The sequence below is a fragment of the Ranitomeya variabilis genome, chromosome 2 (genome assembly GCF_051348905.1).
Source record: "Ranitomeya variabilis isolate aRanVar5 chromosome 2, aRanVar5.hap1, whole genome shotgun sequence".
NCBI lineage: Eukaryota > Metazoa > Chordata > Amphibia > Anura > Dendrobatidae > Ranitomeya > Ranitomeya variabilis.
The window spans coordinates 675,523,981-675,545,421 of record NC_135233.1 but is presented as its reverse complement, the minus strand read 5'-3'; the positions used below and the strand labels follow the sequence as shown (position 1 = coordinate 675,545,421).

The window sequence follows — 21,441 nt, the reverse complement described above, 5'->3', positions numbered from 1 at the left end:
TGAGGTTAGCGCCAATAGCAGCAGTTACTATACAATCTGCATTCGTTGTTACAGAGCAGAGTCCGCTCCATACAGTAAGTGCACACATCTACCACAGATGTACATCGGTTGTCGCTAAGGATTTAATGCATGTACTGAAGTCAATGGACTGGTCTCAAAAAAAATGGAGGAGACTAGTGCACACAGATTTTCTTGCACAAGTTACATTGCTGCATATGAAAAGTTGCTTGACGCATTGTGACTCATTGGTTGGTGTGCTGTCCGTATGCACTTTTCTGTGCTGACAGGCAACATATGTGAAGAAAAAAAGACATATGAACAGCTTAAGACAAAGACAACACAAATATGTATCCAACCTAAATGGATTGAAAAATTCTGAGAAATTTACATCAGTCTGTATCAGTTATTCAATACAACGCCAACTGAACACATGGAAAGAAGGGAGGTAAAAATTATGATACGATGACGTTGACACGGTGCCAGTTAAGGGAGTCCAAAAGAAAAAAAGAAATAGGAGCCAATCAACTGACAGTTCTAAAAACTTAAAATGTGACGTTAACTTTTCTGCACTTCACTTCAAGCATTACAGGTTTGACAATTTAAAACCAAAGCACCATTAGTTGGCAGCTTACAGACATTGTCTGCTGTTCTAGAGTTACAAGATAGGCAAGACTTGAGATCTGTCAGATTGCCAGGCATTGAACGTCTTCCTGCTCTCAAAGCTTATGTGTGATGAAGCAGAAATACATAGTTTGGAGAGAACATAATTTGTATTGCACAATAAAACATGTCTGTGCACTTGTCGCCTGTCATTCAGAGGTGAACAAAATGCACTTGTCCTATAATTGACATGCTAAAATATATATAATGTAGAGGAACCAGGGCGTTCACACAGACAGTAGGTGCCGACAAGATGAACCACCTCCTGAGCGACCAAACAGAGAAGTCCCCTCTGATAAACAGCAGCCTAATTATTTTTACTTAATAAGTAACCAAAGGCTGGATGGCAGTGCCATATCAGATCTTCTGCACCTAATAAAACCCAAATACTGCTAAAATCTACCATATGGTTGGTACAGTGAACATAGGGTTGGATGCAGCAGGTACTGTGGGTGGTGAGAGAGGTGTAAGTGGTGGGCACTAGTAATGGAATGGTGGATGCGTCAAGTACTAAGGATGGTGATGGAGATGCTTGTGGCTGGCACTGTGGATGGATGGACAGCTACCTACAACTGGCAACGTTAAGGGAGAGCACCAAGAAAATGCTCAAGAACACAACCATGCGGCCAGTGGAGTAACTAGAGTCCAATAGGCCACAGTGCAAATATGGACCTGGGCCCCCACCTGCAGGTTAGTCAGGCATATGGGCCCTTGTGGCATTCTAGATTCTATAAGGACATATATGTTTGCCCCTCACATCATGATGTCCCCCATCCTGGAACACAGCCTATTATAATGTTCCCCATCTTGAGCCTCTTGCAATAATAATGTACCCCATCCTGACCCCTTCCTTTCAAGTGGGTTCAAGCCCCACTAAGGACAACATCTGCAAAGAGTTTGTATGTTCTCTCCGTGTTTGTGTGGGTTTCCTCCGGGCACTCCAGTTTCCTCCCACATTCCAAAGACATACTGATAGGGAATTTAGATTGTGAGCCCCAACGGGGACAGCAACGATAATGTGTGCAACCTGTAAAGCGCTGTGGAATATGTTAGCGCTATATAGAAATAAAGATTATTATTATAATGTTCCCCATACACATAAAAAAACAAAAAAACAATTCTGCTCACCTTTTTCCACTCCCATGACGCCTCTTCTACAGCTGACGCGGGAGTTGACAGCTTACTTTGGCTTCCCCGGCAGGGTGCATTACATCTTTGCCATGCGCCACCCGTGACTAACATGCCGACGTGATTGGCTGGTGGGGTTTATTGTAGTGCAGGAAGTTGCAATACATTTCAGCTGAATTAGGCGCTAGGGTCATTAGGCCCCCCCTCCTACAAAGGGTTTGGTCGAACCCTATGTGACGGTGATTGTTGCGCCACTACATGAAGCAACATGTACAGACTGCGGTCACCCGGAAGGCTAATATTGTAGGTACGTGTAATTTGGGGCTCTAAATGTTACTAATTAAAATGTTATTAAGGAAGTTCTATAAATTTAAACTGACAGATCATGAAGCTATCCAGTGACTGAATTTTCCAAAAGATGCATTGTTATGAATAGTCCTGGACCCGTTTCACACCATTTTGTGGCGTTCTTGGCATATCCGTTTGTACTGTAAATGGACACGTTTGCATTTACATAGAATACAATAGCAAAAACGTACGTCAAATGAGTCAGTTTAACACGCTTGTGCACATATCCATTTCGACCCTTCCAAGATGCGAACAACGCAGTCTACTCTGCTTTTTAATCTTTTTAAAAAAAAATGGGTAAAAGAAAGGATCCAATTTTATAAACACTGAAGTCTAAGGCTAGGTTCACATTGCGTTATTGGGTGATCGCTAACGGACAGCGTTGCATGGCGAAAATGTTGCAATTAACGCCGTGCAACGGGTCCGTTAGCGCACCCATTGACAGCAATGTTGTTTCTGCCTGAAGCGCATGCCTTTTTCGGCTCGCGCTAGCGATGTGCCGTTCTTTTGTGGCGTGCCGCGGACGCTGCAGCATCCGCGGCGCGCCCGAGGTCCGTTCCCCGCTCTCGCAGATCGGGGATCTGCGAGAGCGGGGACGTTAACACGACCCCTAAACGCGACCCCTACAAATACATTGCGTTAGCGCAATCCGCTAGCGCTAAACGGATTGCCCTAACGCAATGTGAACCTAGCCTAAGGAAGACATATGCAAATGTATCATCAATCATTTGCCTGTTTTTAAACTAAAAAAAACACAACTGTTTCTCCCCCAATAGATGCAAACCAGTGCAAAAATATGTTAAAAAAAAGCAAATATTCGGTTTGCATCAGTTTTATAACAGATCAGTATTTTTTTGTTTATACAATGAAGACGTGTAGCTTTCAAAAGTCACAAAAACGTGGTGTGAGAGAGGCAGAAAGCTTTTGGTCTGATGAGTATTGTAGCTGTCTTTTCTGGCATGATGTTTTGCCCTAGAAACAAACCTGATGATTAGCTGTGACATAATAAATAAAAGCATTAAACCTAGATACCTAATACACATTCAGAAACTGGAGACGCCAAGCTTTGTTCCCACAATGAATAGAAAAACAAAAGCACCACAGCTCACATAGAGCTATAAACTGTATAAACTCTCCCAACTGCAAACATGGAATATTACAGGTAACCAGTTAGCTTCATAGGGTAGTAAGCTTAATTCCCCTAGAAATCTCTGAAAAATTCAAGGTTGGTAGGATCAAATATTGAAGACTAAAATGGAATTTGTCAGTAGGATCAACACTCCTAAGCTGTCTATATCAGCACAAAGGTTATAAGAAACTGAATAAGATGATACCTTGATATCTGCAATCCGATGACTTATTCCATAGAAATCAATGTTTGTCTTATATGTAAAGCAGCTGTTCAGGGCTTTGGGCAGGACCTGATCTGCATGAGGGTCCGCCTCCAGAGATTATTTTTACATGAAAGGGGGAGTTTTCAGTGTGAGACATGTAATGACTGATAGTCTGCTCTCCTGATCTCACTGTAGAGCTGAGTGTGATTACAACTAACAGTACACCAGAGCTGACTAGGTCTCTATACAAACATATTTGCAGCTACAGTTGTCTTCTCATAGTGCTTCAACTTCCATCTCACAAGCAGCAGTTTAGGGGAAGGGGAGAACAGCAGAGCTGAGAGCACAGAGAAGACAACTGCAGATAGTTTGTAATGAGACAAAGGTACATACTGCTGTACTGTGTTAGCCATCACACAAAGCTCTGCAGTGAGATCAAGACAGCAGACTGTCAGACATTACATGTCTCAGACTGCTATTCTCCTTTCACTTAACCCCTTTACCCCCAAGGGTGGCACATTAATGACCGGGCCAATTTTTACAATTCTGACTGATGTCCCTTTATGAGGTTATAACTCTGGAACGCTTCAACGGATCCCAGTGATTTTGACAATGTTTTCTTGTGACATATTGTACTTCATGATAGTGGTAACATTTCTTTGATATTACCTGCGTTTATTTGTGCAAAAAAATGGAAATTTGGTGGAAATTTTGAAAATTTCGCAATTTTCCAACTTCAAATTTGTATGCCCTTAAATCACAGTTATGTCACACAAAATACTTTTCTCACATGTCTACTTTACATCAGCACAATTTTGGAACCAAAATTTTTTTTTGTTAGGGAGTTATAAGGTTTAAAAGTTGACCAGCAATTTCTCATTTTTACAACACCATTTTTTTTAGGGACCACATCACATTTGAAGTCATTTTGAGGTGTCTATAGAAAATACATACCCAAGTACGACACCATTCTAAAAACTGCACCCCTCAAGGTGCTTAAAACCACATTCAAGAAGTTTATTAACCCTTCAGGTGTTTCACAGGAATTTTTGGAATGTCAAAAAACAAACAAACGAACATTTAACTTTTTTTCACAGAAAATTTACTTTAGCTCCAATTTGTTTTATTTTACCAAGGGTAACAGAAGAAATTGGACCCCAAAAGTTGTTGTGCAATTTGTCCTGAGTACGCTGATACCCCATACGTGGGGGTTACCACTGTTTGGGCGCATGGCAGAGTTCGGAAGGGAAGGAGCGCCGTTTGACTTTCCAATGCAAAATTGACTGGAATTGAGATGGGACGCCATGTCGCGTTTGGAGAGGAGGTAGATCACATCGCGTTGCTCCGATTGTCCCAGGGAAGCAATCAGGGAGCCCCCTCCCTGCGCGATGCTTCCCTGTGCCGCCAGAACGTATTTGATCGCAGTGTTCAGGGGGTAAATGTGCCAGGAGCGGTCCGTGACCGCTCCTGGCACATAGTGCCGGATGTCAGCTGACACCCAACCCCGATCCCCCCCCGGGATAGTACGTCATATGTCAGAAAGGGGTTAAAATAAGATCAGGAGGCAGATTCTCGGGGTGATCGGTGCACAGCCCATAAATCTTAACAACTCATTTACATATTAAGCAAAATGTGAATATCTCTGGAATAAGACATTGTATCGCAGATATCAAGGTATCACTTTATTCAATTTCTCTGACCTGTATGTCTATATAGACGGCTAAGGAGGGTTGATCCTACTGAGAGTCCCTTAAAGTAGCCCCTGATGCGAGGTTCCTTTAAAGTAGCCCTTGATCTATCAAAAAAGGAAATACCTGACGCTGTCCAATCAGTAGTGAAGTTGTCAAGTCATGTAGGGACACCCCCCTAGTTCCATATGTATTCATAAATTTCTAAGACAAATAACACAGGAAATATGCTCAAGACCTATAGTGACTATACAGCATTTAATCTTAATTATCCAGACGTAAATTCATTAGGCCAGGAGACAAATGCTATAATTTTTATGTTCACTTTTGAATTGATATGTGTCTTTCTTTGATTGGTCAAAAAACACAGTCTAATGTTAGTACTAGCCTGAATGTGACTCTGGAGTTGCGGTTTTCTACAAGCTCATTGTCTGCTATCTTTGAGGGATAGAGACATAGAATACTTGAACAATAGATGTTTGATAATATGTTGATTGACCATTTGTGGGAACCTGTGTCTTGTTCACTTACAAAATAGAGGAGTAAAAACTATGCAAAATGATTATACTCAAACAATGCGAGATAATCTCATCACACCTTCCTCCTGACCTCTGGATGAGGGCTTGAAGGACAACAGTTGCGAACTATATAAAAGGGGATATGCAATTGTAACAACAGATCCAAAGAACCAGAGACTCTTTACAAAATCACAGCCATAAACACTCTATAGGGCAGCAGCCAGGACATCATGGATCCATCAAGAGGGACACTGAAAGAATACAGATCTGCTTCATTGACCATTACTGAACCCATGGATACATTTGGGGAAGCCAGGATTTGGACCCACCGGTCACCTGGCTCCATGGAAATGTTTGGAGAAGCCAGGTTGTCACAATCCGGTCACCTGGCCACATACCTCAATGGATTGTCAGCTTGCTAAGCTTTTTGTTACCTTACAAGTGGAGATAGTTGGCCCCGGAAGCTCCGTATTTGCAGCTGCTCTAATCCTGGCTAGTGAGCGGAAGGGTGAGACTCTGTAGATTTGCACCATCTTGGATATTTTGCCGGGACTGTTCTGCGGGTTATTGTCTGTTTTGTGGCCCAATAAAATATTGCCACAATGTTTTACCCTCACCCTGTGTTGTCCGAGTAGTATTATGCCCACAGTATAAAAGGAAAGCAGGCGTTCAGTGGGATGAGCCTTCAGGAGGGAGGCTTCTAATGCAACATCTTGTGAACGCAAATTATAATTGGTCGAAGTCAGAAGTTACATCGCAAGCTCTCAATGCAAGTGTATGAGAGCCAGAACCAGGCAACTGTAGACACTGGAGCAATCTAGCAGGTCACAAACTGTCGGAGACCGAGAGTGGCATTGATATAAGTTGAAAACAGCAGCAGGCGAGTATAAGAGTAGGGCCGAAGACCTTAGATCAAAAGCACCACTCCAGTGGTAAAATAAAAAAATAAAAATAAAAAAACAACACATATGAGTGGTTCTTTATAATGGGAGTACTTACTGAAACAGAGAAGTCAGGGGTGTGGAATTGTCGTCTTTAATTGGGTAAGTGTAAAGATTCACTTTGAATGTTTTATCCTTAGAAATGCCACTAAATCCATATCTTTTGAAACTGTGATGACGAATGTTTTGTCTTCTTTTCTTTGTTTCCTATGGATTTTCTAATGTAATGTATGAAAACATCCTAGATCAAGATATGATAAGGCATAAGAAGTAATCACATGGCCCTAAAGCTAGGTATGTAAGCTGTATCCAAGCAAAATGTGGAAGTATGCATTAGAAACTTTCATGACTTGAAACAACCATTGCATTAGGTGAAAAAACGATTGCGTCCTTAGCCAGTCATACCTTTAACCCATTACCTATTGATCAGAAAGATAAATAATGCAAATGTAATTAGGAAATTTCTTAAGGAGACGAGAATACTTTGGATCATCACCACCCACTCCATTTGCAGCCAACAATGACTATAAATAAATCCTTGACTCTTGTGTGTGGGAAGAAATGGGAGGAGAACTCGGTAGTTTTGGCCGGCTACTTCCCCATTTATGAGTCACCCATTTAATTATAGTAAAAAACAACATTTTATAAAGCATCTAAAGCTGCACTCTCTATTAAAGTGATTGACTGCACCGCCTGACTTTCCAATACCGAACAGACATGCATCAAGGAATAATTTTCTGTTTAGTTACAAGAGCCCAGTCATGATATTTCTCTTCTCTGGAAATGCCATTCCACTATTCGGAAAGGCTCAACAGAATAGACCCCGATTCATCAAGACCAACGCACCGTATTTCTTTCTGGTCTTGACGAGGGGATGTATTGGAGTCAAATGCTTTCAATTCATTAAGAATTAAAAAAAAAATTAAATTGCAATTTTTTTCTTAACTGCATTGACCAATGTAATTTGGGAATTTTCAGAGCTTTTACACCACTTTTGTGGAGTAAAAGCTTTGATTAATTGGCTCCATCGTGTTTTACAGCTCCTAACAAAAAAAATAAGGTGGTAACCCAGAGGACCAATGAATGCAATGTGTATGGGAACGACCATCATTGTCATGAAAGCAACAAGATTTTTTTTATTAATCAATATAACGGTATTTTGTGTATAACAAATAGCATATACACGGCTTTAAAATCTAAAGAAGCTCTCGGTCAGGACGTAACGGCTTGGTCCTGAGCACTAATCAGCCGCAGAAGGTAATATGACGCTTTTTCTCGCTTCGTCTCTGCATCTGTGGATAATCGCTTTGTCTTATTAGGCTGCGATCACCTGCAGTGGCCGAATATTGCAGCAGTCGTTTTGCAGGAGAAACAGCAGTTTCCCTGCAATATTGAGTGATTTTGTAAGTCCATAAAACACCACTGCATATACACTGATTACTATCACCACCATGAGCCTAAAAACCCTCAGAAGCAGGTAAGGGCTATGGTAGGTATCTATCACCTTGACAGGCGCTGCATAATTTGCTGAAAATTTGCAGTGAACATAAAAACAGTTTTTTTCTAGCAACTATGCACATGGCCTGGCTTCTTTTTCGAGCAGATTTTGCCTGGAACCTGCCTGAAGTAGCGCAAAAAAAAAACGAAAAAAAAAAAAAACACAAAAGAAAGATCAGTACAGCAATGTAAAATGGACTTGCTGTGCATATGTTCCGTCTTTTTGAGCTTCTCTTAAGTTCTGCAGGCTTCCAAAAGTTGCAAAAATAAGTGGCCCGTCCGTTCTACTGGCAGCTTCTGGTCATTATTAATACATACAGATACAGTAAGTAAAAAGGGGAAAAAAAAAAACACAGGTAAGGTCGCTACAAAGATGTCAAGAGAGTCACTTCAGGAAGAACACCACCAACATTTTCCCAGAAGAGTCTTTTGCAGGAAGAATTCTAAAAGATGTTGTTTGCACATACCCCAAGTGTAAGTTACATGCTGCAGATTTTATAGCAGAAATTTTTTAAACAAATCTCCATCTATACACACACACAGAGTTGTTTCAGATTAATGGGGCAGTCGCAGAAATTTTCAGCGCGTTAATTCACCCAAGGGTATGCTCACACAGTTTTATTTTTACATGCATTTTGAAGTGAATCAGCTTCAAAATCCTCCTCAGAAACCTAAGGGGAAATGAAAGACAGAATTGCTGCAGATTTGTGCAGATAAATTAATTAGATTAGACTTTTGCATGAAAATATGAACATATTGGAAATTATTAAAGGGGTTGTTCACTAGTGGCAACTAAAGTGTCCCACTCATAAATTAAAAAATAAAAAACATTCTTATCTCACCGGCCAACAATTCTTTGATTTCAGCTCTGTGATTTCCATGCATATAAGGCAGGTTTCACAAGTCCTGACATTTCTGGTACCAGAAAAAATGGTACCGGAGATGTCAGTGTCCGTGTTTGTAATACTTGAGGCAAACATGTGGCAGCCGTGTGCCTTATCAGTACCATGCGGACGGGCGCTAGGGAAGCAGCGGTACAGTGACCGCTGTTCCCCAGCGCTGGGTGCTCAAGACGGCTCTCATCATTCTCCCCTGCTCTACTGGTGATCAGCACGAGAAGGGGAAAATGATGAGAGTTGTATTCAAGTGAAAAGAATGACAGCATGCAGCGGCTGTTGGGATTTTTACTCCCATAAGCCAACACCTGCTGCCACTAAAGACAGTGACAGCAGGAGCAGCTGGATGGAGGTATTCATCAGCTGCCGCCTGCACAATAAATAAATAAAAAAAAAAAAAAAAAAAAGAAAAACTACTTGGGTTCCCCTGGATTTTCTATAACCAGCCAGGCAAAAGTCACAGCCTGGGCTGCAACCCTAAGCTGTTAGCTTCAGCAAGGCTAGTTATTAAGAATAGAGGGGTCCCCACCCTGTTTTGTTTTTTTTAACCCCTTCAAGTCGCAGCCCTTTTTAATTTTTGCGTTTTTGTTTTTCACTTCCCTCCTTCCCAGAGCCATAACTTTTTTATTTTTCCGTCAATATGGCCATGTGAGGGCTTATTTTTTGCGGGACGAGTTGTACTTTTGAACGACACCATTGGTTTTACCATGTCTTTTACTAGAAAACGGGAAAAAAATTCCAAGTGCGGTGAAATTGCAAAAAAAGTGCAATCCCACACTTGTTTTTTGTTTGGCTTTTTTGCTAGGTTCACTAAATGCTAAAACTAACCATTGCCATTGTGATTCTCTAGGTCATTACGAGTTCATAGACACCTAACATGTCTAGGTTATTTTTTATCCAAGTGGTGAAAAAAAATTCAAAACTTTGCTTAAAAAAAAAAAAAAAAAAAAAAAAAAAGTGCCATTTTCCGATACCCGAAGCGTTTTTCGTGATCTGGGGTCGGGTGAGGGCTTATTTTTTGCGTGCCGAGCTGACGTTTTTAATAATATCACTTTGTGCAGATACGATCGCCCGTTATTGCATTTTAATGCAATGTTGCGGCGACCAAAAAAACGTAATTCTGGCGTTTCGAATTTTTTGCTCGCTACGCTCTTTAGCGATCAGGTTAATGCTTTTTTTTTATTGATAGATCAGGCGATTCTGAATGCGGCGATACCAAAGACGTGTATGTTTGATTTTTTTTTTATTGTTTTATTTAGGATGGGGCGAAAGGGGGGTGTTTTAAACCTTTATTTTTTTTCATATTTTTAAAAACATTTTTTTTTTTTTTTACTTGTGCCATGCTTCAATAGCCTTCATGCTTCAATAGCCATGCTTCAATAGAAGCTGGCACAACTTGATTGGCTCAGCTACATAGCAGCGATCATCAGATCGCTGCTATGTAGCTGAACTGCAGGTGTGCTGTGAGCGCCGACCACAGGGGGGCGCTCACAGCAGGTCAGCATCAGTAACCATAGAGGTCTCAAGGACCTCTATGGTTACTGTCCTGACACATCGCCCGACCCCCGATCATGTGACAGGGGTCGGCGATGAGGTCATTTCCGGCCGCACGGCCGGAAGCGGTAGTTAAATGCCGCTGTCAGCGTTTGACAGCGGCATTTAACAGGTTAATAGCGGCGGGTGAATAGCGATTTCACCCGCCGCTATTGCGCGCACATGTCAGCTGTACAAAACAGCTGACACGTCGCGACTTTGATGTGGGCTTAGCGCCGGAGCCCACATCAAAGGGGGGAGACACGACATGCGCAGTAATAGTACGGCGCATGTCGTGAAAGGGTTATCAAATAATTTTAAAAAATGGTGTGGGGTCCCCCCCATTTTTTTTTTTACAACCAGCCTTGCTAAAGCCATGATGATGTCACCGCTGGTGAATGATCTGCGCTCGCAGCAGCTCATTCACCACTGGTACTCAGCCTGGACACACATCTTGCACCGTCAAGGTTGAAAACTATTTATCCCCCAGAAGTGTATTGCGGCATGGGACAGAACAACGGACCGGTGAGAAATATTCTTTTTTATTTTTGTTTTATTACAGGAGACGAGGGATTCAGTGGAATGGGCGTTAGGCGAGTATAAATGTGTTTGTTATTTTTAAATAAAAATGGAAAACTGTGTTGTTTTATTTCTAATAAAATACTTTACTCTGGCTGTGTCTTTATTTACAATACAACTATAGGATTAGTAATGGATAGGGGTCATATAGAAGCCTCTCTATTACCAATTCGTGGGCTTATTGTCCCCTGACAATACACAGTTGGGAGCTTATGCATACGGTGGATTTCAGTGCCCTGCACACAGTTGAGAGCTTATGCATATTGTGGATTTCAGCGCCATGCCCAAAGCTGGGAACCCCACTTGCCATCGCTACAGGAAAATTGGGAACAGCCGGGCAAAGCGCCAGAATTGGCGCATCTAATAGATGTGCCTTTTGGGGGCAGCTGTGGGCTGCTATTTTTAGGCTGGGGGACTCAAAATCAACGGCCCCTTATCAACCTGAGAATATCAGCACCCAGCTGTGAGCTTTAGCAAGGCTGGTCGTTAAAAATTGGGGGGGCACGCAGTTTTTTAAAAAAAATTTAAATATTTAAAAATAAGGCATGGGGACCCCTCTATTCTTGATAACCAGCCTTGCTTAGGCTGACAACTGAGGGTTGCAGCCCTCAGCTGCGAGATTTTCCTGGCAAGTTATAGAAAATTCTGGGTAACCCACACCAGGTTTTTCAATTAAATTTATTTATAGCACAAGCGGCGGGAGAGGAATACTCCAATCAGCCACTCCTGCTGTCACTTATTAGCTTCCGCAGATGTAGGCTGATGGAGTGATAGTCCCATCAGCCACCGCATACTGTCATTGTTATCACCTGAATACATCTCTCATCGTTCTCCCCTTCTCACACTGATCGCCGGCAGAACAGGGGGGAATGATGAAGGCAGTCATCAGCACCAGGCGCCGGGGAACACTGCTAACTGTACCTCTGCTTTTCTGGCATCACGACGTGTCACACCAATGACATGCCTGTGTGTCATCCGTGTGTGGGACATTTTGCAGCCCATGCTGACGGTAAAACAAAGGCATGTCAGCGTGTTTTGTCCATGGACACACGGTCCATGGAAACACAAGGACATGTGCACAGACCCATTCACTTGAATGGGTCTACAAAAATTGTGTCTCTGATACGTGTGAAAACTGTCACCACACATGGGAAATACTGACGTGTGAAAGAGCCCTAACACATACCGGTCTGCTGAGGATTACCCATTAATTTTGACGTTTCCATCTGAATTAAGCCAATCCTGGACATGCAAATTTGAACTTGCATCTTTATTTCGATGAAGAAACTGCAGTAAGTAGGTGACGCCTTATATTCAGTGTGAACTAAAGATGAAATCCAACATCTTAGCGAGTTATCCCGCAGACATATAAAATAGGTGATCCAGACAAAATCTGGGGGTTCAGCTGACTTACGTGTTTGGCCACGTAAAAGTAGCCTAAAATTCCATTATAAAGCAAAAACGATCCAGACGATTAAAACTTACACTCACAGAACACAGTAGTAATCGCTTTGATATCTTATGCATTCGGGTTAAGTGAGTTTAGGAAAAGCTTAGACCAAGGGCAATATTGGCCTGAAATGCGCAACATGGTGAAATTCTGTGTGGGGTTTGTTGTCAATGGTCCATGTATTTTTTTTTTTTTTATTATAAGAAAATACAGTTGGAAACTATGTATATTGGATGCTGGCTTATCTGTTTTGGATTTAACTGTGACTGAACCTTGCCATACATAGCTCTTAAACAAGAAGAGCCAACAACCATAGTTTTTTTCCTTTCATCCAGTGGGATCTGTGTTTCTGGAGCAGACATTCCTACTAGTCTTCTTTCCTCATTTAAAAAAACAAAACAAAAAAACAAAACAAAACAACAATTTTAGGTCTATTACCGTAACTGTCATGACAATTTTTTCCAAGCGATCACAATGATAATTGACCAATATGGATTACTGATAAACAAAGCAGTCATTTACTGTTCACATGGACCCCTTACATGGCTGCTGTGGACCAATCCTGTACCTACATGCGCCTCTGACCTGACACCGTGAATTCAATTAATAGGTTCCATGAGGGAAAAAAAGGCATACTCCAACACATGACACATTACTGGCAGCCCCATGCGGCGACACAGTTAATGAAAATGCAGCAAGGATTATGTGCTCTGAAAGTGAGGTTTCATTAATCCCGACCGAAAACAAAAGCAGTTTCAGAGTGCTCTAGATTAAAGAGAGTCAGTCAGCAGATTTCTCCCTACAAAACCAATAACCGGGTAGTCCACTTAACATGTGAAAACACACCTTCAAGGATTCTGATTGATGTACCACTGCTCAGAAAATAAAATTTTAATCTGTATGCAAATCACGTCACAAGTGCCCATTGGGCTGTCCTAAACCAGACAAGTGCCCTTGCAGTCGTCACAGGAATCTATCAATTGTATCTGCGCAATAATTTGAAGAGTGCCATGCCCACAGTCGGGAGCTTATGCATATGGTGGATTTCGGTGCCATACCCACAGTCGTGAGCTTAAGCATATGGTGGATTTCAGCGCCATAACCACAGTTGGGAGCTTATGCATATTGGTGGATTTCAGCGCCATACCCACAGTCGGGAGCAGCTTATGCATATGGTGGATTTCAGCGCCATACCCACAGTTGGGAGCAGCTTATGCATATGGTGGATTTCAGCACTATACCCACAGTCGTGAGCTTAAGCATATGGTGGATTTCAGCGCCATACCCACAGTCGTGAGCTTATGCATATGGTGGATTTCAGCGCTATACCCACAGTCGTGAGCTTAAGCATATGGTGGATTTCAGCGCTATACCCACAGTCGTGAGATTATGCATATGGTGGATTTCAGCGCTATACCCACAGTCGTGAGCTTAAGCATATGGTGGATTTCAGCGCTATACCCACAGTCGTGAGCTTAAGCATATGGTGGATTTCAGCGCCATACCCACAGTCGTGAGCTTATGCATATGGTGGATTTCAGCGCTATACCCACAGTCGTGAGCTTAAGCATATGGTGGATTTCAGCGCTATACCCACAGTCGTGAGCTTAAGCATATGGTGGATTTCAGCGCCATACCCACAGTCGTGAGCTTAAGAATATGGTGGATTTCAGCGCCATACCCACAGTCGTGAGCTTATGCATATGGTGGATTTCAGCGCTATACCCACAGTCTTGAGCTTAAGCATATGGTGGATTTCAGCGCCATACCCACAGTCGTGAGCTTAAGCATATGGTGGATTTCAGCGCCATACCCACAGTCGTGAGCTTATGCATAAGGTGGATTTCAGCGCCATACCCACAGTCTTGAGCTTAAGCATATGGTGGATTTCAGCGCCATACCCACAGTCGTGAGCTTATGCATATGGTGGATTTCAGTGCGATGCCCACAGTCGGGAGCTTATGCATATGGTGGATTTCAGCGCTATACCCACAGTCTTGAGCTTAAGCATATGGTGGATTTCAGCGCCATACCCACAGTCGTGAGCTTAAGCATATGGTGGATTTCAGCGCCATACCCACAGTCGTGAGCTTATGCATATGGTGGATTTCAGCGCTATACCCACAGTCTTGAGCTTAAGCATATGGTGGCTTTCAGCGCCATACCCACAGTCGTGAGCTTATGCATATGGTGGATTTCAGTGCGATGCCCACAGTCGGGAGCTTATGCATATGGTGGATTTCAGCGCTATACCCACAGTCTTGAGCTTAAGCATATGGTGGATTTCAGCGCCATACCCACAGTCGTGAGCTTAAGCATATGGTGGATTTCAGTGCGATGCCCACAGTCGGGAGCTTATGTATATGGTGGATTTCAGCTTCATACCCACAGTTGGGAGCTTATGCATATGGTGGATTTTAGCGACAAACCCACAGTCGTGAGCTTATGCACATGGTGGATTTCAGTGCGATGCCCACAGTCGGGAGCTTATGCATATGGTGGATTTCAGTCCCGAGCATAAGGATATCAGACAGTGCTGATGCCATCAATCATGATAACGTGAAAGGTGGCATGTGAGGTTTCATGATGACAAACTCCCTTTAATAATCAAAATTATCGGTATAGAGTAAGTATTCTGAACAAATGATAGAATCGTTTTAATTTTCTTAGTCTAAAGTTGATTTTCTCTATATGCTGAAAGTGAAAACGACAATGAAAACCATAACTGGCAGAAATAGATTGCCCCAATGACGAAATCTACTGGAAAACCACCTAAAATGCTCCTTTTAAGGTTAAATTCAAACAACTATGTAAAAAAATATATATATATCATCTGAAAAAAAAAAAGCCAATTTTTCATCTGCATGTCATTTGATTTGTTTGGTTTTTAATAAATCATCAATTAATAAAATTGACGAGTCATCTGAAATACAGATTTTTAAAGAACTGTCATCTAGTTCTGTCCGTGTCAGTACCACCGAAAATACGGTCATGGGAATGCATCCTAATAATTACTAAAAATGCGACAACTGTGCGATAGGCAACACTTAAGACACGAGACAGGAAAGTCTCAACTCTATAAATTCTTCGAGCTGTCTACAGACTGCTCTCCCACAATTATCCCATAATAATAATGGGCAATGAGCACAACTGTGCGGCTGGATTTGCGTTTCCAGATTTTATCTCCAGGCAAACAAGACTTCGATACTCCTAGTAAACGTAAAACGTGTTTACATCCTGCAGACTAGAGGAGAATTAGGAGGGGTCAGTACTAAATCTCCACGTCGTTGCGACACACCCAGATCCGCCCTGTCTTTGAAAGATGCCAGGGCAGTTCAGCACCCCCACCCCCTACAGATACAGATGACTGAGACAAACACTTGGCTGGAACCACACCTTTCTGCTGAAATCTCCAATTACAGCCAGTATAGAGTTTATGGTGCTCTCAGTAACCCGAATATTCATCTTCGTGACACATTACAAGCCTTTGCGTACATTTCAGAAAAAGCTGATTTTCTAGGGAGCAGCGTCATCTAAACACAGATGACCTAACCTGGTGACCATACCATGCCTACTGTATATTGGGGCCTACACTCCTGCACTGTAAAATAAGATAACTGGAAATCATTGCCATTATAAATAATATCTTGCAACATGCGTCTTTTATTCCATAAAATATCTAAGACGGTTCCTCTAGCCAGTGCCAAATGGTCCATTCTATGGGTAGGTCCACTTAGACCAATTTCAAGAGGTGCCTACATACAAGGCACAAAATTAGTGATTCATGTCACAAGGACCCCAAATACAGCACCGTGCAAGAGCTATGAGGCTAAGCTGCCCAAAGAGACAAAAGCCCCCATACCAATAAGCTGTCGGATGTTATTGATGGATTTGGCTAAGAGTCTTGGCTTTTGAGGACCAAGGAATAATTATCTTTCAGTTTAAAGTGCCCCAACGTGACTGAATAAACTTACAGGCCTTGTATATGGAGGCTGCACTCAGATGATTGTCAGAGAAGTTAAGGTTTTGGCATTTCCAATTTTGGACTACCGGTCTTTTTGTTCTCTAAGCCGCAGCTAGAGATGTCTGTCAGATGCTCCCATAGAGAACACAGGAGAGAATGGCAGAATAAGTGTCCCCATGTATGGGTGAGTAGGTAGAGATAGCTGGTGGCCGAATTATCTAAAGTGAAGGCCATTTTACAAGACCAAACTTCTGCCCATACAGAAGACCAGTCAACAATATAACAAGACAATTGGTGGCCATTTAAAGGGCTTTTTTTTTTTTTTTTACACACAACTGTATGGAACACTATGGGTTTCCAAATTGTCGGCAGCATCTACACAAGGATGTGCTGCCGACAATGTTGATCTTTTAGGCGACAAAGATGCAATCAGCTGATGAGCTGGCGTGTGACTATCATCAGCCGATTGCTGCCTTTTTACATAAACCAATGATTGGAAATGAGCATTTTTACAAACATGGGTTCAGTCCATTATCTGCCCGCATAAACTAGGGCACACAGATTACCGTGACATAATCCCAATGTTTATGGTAAGAAATTATATGGGTGAGATTAATACAGATTTAGGAAGATCCCTTTTGGGGAAACATTAAAGGTGTAATGTGGTCAGCTCACTTCTGTACTGGGAAAATATAAGAAAAATATACATGGAGTGCTTCTTTTAGTCCAAGTGGGCTTGTACTTTATTTCCCTGTATAATGCTAACCAATCATAAGCAGGCAGCAACACACAAGAGAAAGAACACGCCCCCTCTATAGCATAGAGCATGTTTCTCAGTGTATGAGATGTAATCACACTAATATCGGCTGTGCTCAAGCAACTTGAACGCGCTCTGCAGTGCGATCACACTGTCATTACATGTCACACAGGAGCAGTTTGTTTTGGGCTCCTCCTGTGAGGGATTTAATGACAGCCTGCTATGATCTCACTGCAGAGCTATTACAAGTTGCTGTGGACACAACAGACAAATTTAATTACAAGCATCTCTCTGGATAGGTAGTGTGAGGGAAGGGGCAGTACATTTGAGGTGACATGCTATGGGAGGAAGAGAGCAATATTATAGGTTTGCAATGTGACACAGCTAAACTCAGCTGTGCTTCCCCTCCGCTCACAGGGACCTTATCTGAAAGGTTTTAGTCATCTGTGCCTTCCAATCATGCATAAGCTTAGATGAAGAGATCAATGTTGTATCCTTGCATCTTACACTGAGAAACCCAAGTTACTGTGGCATTGTGTTCTTATTCTTCTGTATTGCTGCCTGCTTATGATTGGTCAGCATCAGACAGGGGGAAGAAGTACACCCAGTGAAAACTGACTGTTAACATCCACTTGTATTTAACAAAAATTAACTCATTGGGTGCCTAACACTTTGTTAATATCTCTGCAATGGAGAGGTAAAAAAAAGGTTTTATTTTGCTCTGGAGCCACTATTACACCTTGTGCCTCGTTCAGAAATGTATTTAAAAGAATAACAAGACGACTAGCTGCAGGCATCACAAGAGAGAGCATATGAGCTCACTGCAAACTGTCTTAGTACTGAGACCAATGTAAGCAGCGGAACACAGCTTCTAAGCTCCCTCTAGTGGTGACTGCATGAGTGCTATGTTCTCATTGAAATCACTCTATGCAGGGGATTTGGAGCTTTGTTTCAGAAAAATAGAGTGATTCAGCCCACGAAAATATAGAGATATGAATATATTAACTCTGCAGCTCCAGCAGTCTCAGTGGGTCTTTCAGCAGTGATGTCACATCCATCATTCATGTGTCCACTGTAGCCAATCACTGGCATCATCGATGATGCTTGCATGGTCGGCACAGCAGAGTCCTTAGCTCATAAGGGGTCATAAGAATGATGGAAGCAATAAGGTGTCATTGCTGCAGAACTGGCCAAGACCATCAGAGTGGTGGCACTTTTGTTCTCCATTCTTGCACCACATTATCTTAAAAGATCTTATTGAAGGGAATCTGTCAGGAGGATCACCTCTCCTAAGTCGTTTATATGGATATGCCGGTCATAGGAAGCGGAATAAAGTGATACCTTGATATATGTGATCTGATGTCTTGTTCCAGAGAAATCCACATTTTTCTCATGTAAATGAGCTGCTCAGGACTATGGGCCGGACACTGATCTGCATGAGAATCTGCCTCCAGAGCTTATTTTATAAGTAGGAGGCATTACCAGTGTGAGACATGTAATGGCCGCTCTCATGATCCCACTGTAGACCTGTGTGTGATTATTACTTGACACATCTCAGCTTCCATCTCACAGGCAGACAGGGTTGCAATATTGTTACAATACAGCAGAGCTGCGAGAGCTGCAGCAAATGTGTTTGGAAGGAGACAAAATTCAGTTCTACTGTTCTGTGTTACTTACCTGTCTCACACTGGTAATGACTCCATTCATTAAAAATAAGCTCTGGAGGCAGATTCTCATACAGATCAGTGTCCGGCCCATAGATCTTAATAGCTCATTAACATATTAAAAAAAAAAAAAAAAGATTTATCTGGAATAAGACATCGGATCACAGATATCTAGGTATCACTTTATTCCGTCTCCTATGACCTACATGCCCATATAGACGGCTTAGGAGGGTAGACTCTACTGACAGATTCCCTTTAAAGTATAGCAGGTAGAATTTTCTGTCTAACTTCAGCTGGTCATGTAAACAAATAGGTAAGTGCCCGAGCAAATATTATCCACCTATAGGCGAGTGATATCTGGATGGGGAATATACATCAGCTCTATAGGTCTTTTTTCCACAACAGAGTGTATCAGATACATATGTGTGGAAATACAAAAAAAATCTGACATTTTGAAAGTGAGGTCACATGTCCTGATATTTTGACAGTGGTGCAGATTGTCACATTCTGCATAATGTGTACTCGCTCTTCTCACAGCATCATCCATGGGGCAGTGAGTAAGCACAAATGGTTAACTTAGAAATCCAATTTCCCACCAAGGCTCTGCCCTCTGGAGACGGCCATTGTCTGCCATCTGCTGTGGGGCAATGGGCAGCAATAGTTTCCTGGGAGGCGAAAGGTCAATTATTTAGTCTTTAGGAATAATTAAATTCCTACCTGATCTAAATGTGCACCAATCTCACCTGTGCCACCGGCTGTAGCGGATCCACAATGCAGTGTGTGGATACTGTGGCACACTATCATCTCATATACCAGCTCCTGCCATCTTTACATTGTTATGTAGTCACTATTTTGCCAATTTTTGTTTTCCTCATGTAGATGAACTGATAATTATAATATTTGCTTCAATGGTCATTTAGAAGCTGCAATTATGTAGATGTGCTGTCAGCAGTGCGCCATCATTAGATCACATGTGCATTCATCATCAGATCAGGTGTGCCACTACTAGATCACTAGCATCATAAACAGATCAGATTTGCCACCAGTAGATCAACTGCGCCATCATAAACAGATCACAATGCCACCATAAACAGATCACATGTGCCATCATAAACAGATCATATTTGCCCCCAGTAGATCAGATGATCCACTATCATAAACAGATCACATTTGCCCCCAGTAGATCCCATGTGCCACCACGCACACCTAATACGTGTGTGATACATGGCACACACAGTGGCATACAGAAGGCACACACAATACATTCGCATACAGTGTGTGTTAGGAGCCGGCAGCCCAGATTATGACACGATGGCTACTGACCCCGTGATGACATGTATCACCCGGGCACAGGTGACAGCCCCCTATGGTCCGTGTACAGGAGCGGCGCCCAGGTGCACACGCCCGTACTTGCTCTCACCTTCTGCCTGCGGGCTCATGAGGACGGTGACACTGGGGGACTCTGGACAAGCCTTCGGCTCTTCTTGCATTTGCTGATTCTCCGCCATGACTAGGCTGACGTCATCCAGGAGAAGCGGCCCCTCCCCTCCCCTCCCGGAGCTCCCGAGCAGGACAGGTGAGTTCCACGTAGGTGAATTCCTGCGGTTAGTCGCCATCTGCTGGCTAAGAGCGGTACTGCAAGGGGCGAGCGTTGTGGGAGGAGCGACAGGTTGCTGCTTAGAGGCGTGGGGGGTGATAATGTGGCGTCCTGGGGAGACCCCTTGTCCTGCAGGGAGATTGGAGATCCCGCAGACTGGCCCCATTCCACTAGCAACAGAAAGCTCAGCAGTAGTGCCGCAATTACCTCCAATCTAGTGCTAGCCCCACACTGGGGAGGTGTTCACACTGTGCTTTTGTCCAGCAGGCAAATGTCCAAAGTCACCTTGTTTTTAGCCTTTGCTGTAAACCTTGTTTTTTGAAGTCCAGTAACCAATGACTAAAATGTAGGCATTTTTTTATTGCAAAATTACAAAACGCTGAGAAGGACTGCTGTGCATCCTCCAAGCACTTTCTGAGACTTCCCTATGGCTTGTTTTATACCTTATGTAGCATCTTCATAGCAGAAAATACCACAGGAGCCGTCCGCTTACTACTTATAAATGCTTTCTGTGAAAGTCTGAAATGTGAAATAGATGCTCAAAAGTCTAAAATGTTTTACATAGAAATGATTTAGAAAATGATATACGAGTGCTATTCCTTTTTTTTTTTTCAGTGCCGACCTGCTCAAAACACGCCAGGAAGACATAAGGGCAATTTATCAAAGTGTTTTTGTGATGTTTCTGGCGTAAAAAGTTCTCCATATAGTATAATGCACTCCCCATAGTCCTCCATACATCATAATGCACTCCCCCATAGTCCTCCATACAGCATAATGCACTACCCATAGTCCTCCGTATAGTATAATGCACTCCCCATAGTTCTCCATGCAGTATAATGCACTCTCCATAGTCCTCCATACAGCATAATGCACTCCCCATAGTCCTC

The 21,441-nt window shown here is 42.6% G+C and overlaps 1 protein-coding gene across 4 annotated transcripts in view; it reads right to left on the bottom strand.

Moving 5' to 3' along the window:
* MAP7 (microtubule associated protein 7) overlaps window positions 1-20,562 on the bottom strand; it is a 186,019-nt gene extending 165,457 nt beyond the window's left edge. Inside the window, exon 1 of one of the 4 annotated variants that reach the window (XM_077289294.1) lies at window positions 20,378-20,562. In XM_077289294.1, the coding sequence (XP_077145409.1) occupies window positions 20,378-20,465 (88 nt within the window). In that variant the 5' untranslated portion in view covers window positions 20,466-20,562. Of the gene's footprint in view, window positions 1-20,280 lie in introns of all 4 variants that reach the window. The other 3 variants (XM_077289296.1, XM_077289300.1, XM_077289298.1) reach the window with 3 other exon arrangements.
* Between the last annotated feature and the right edge of the window lie 879 nt (window positions 20,563-21,441).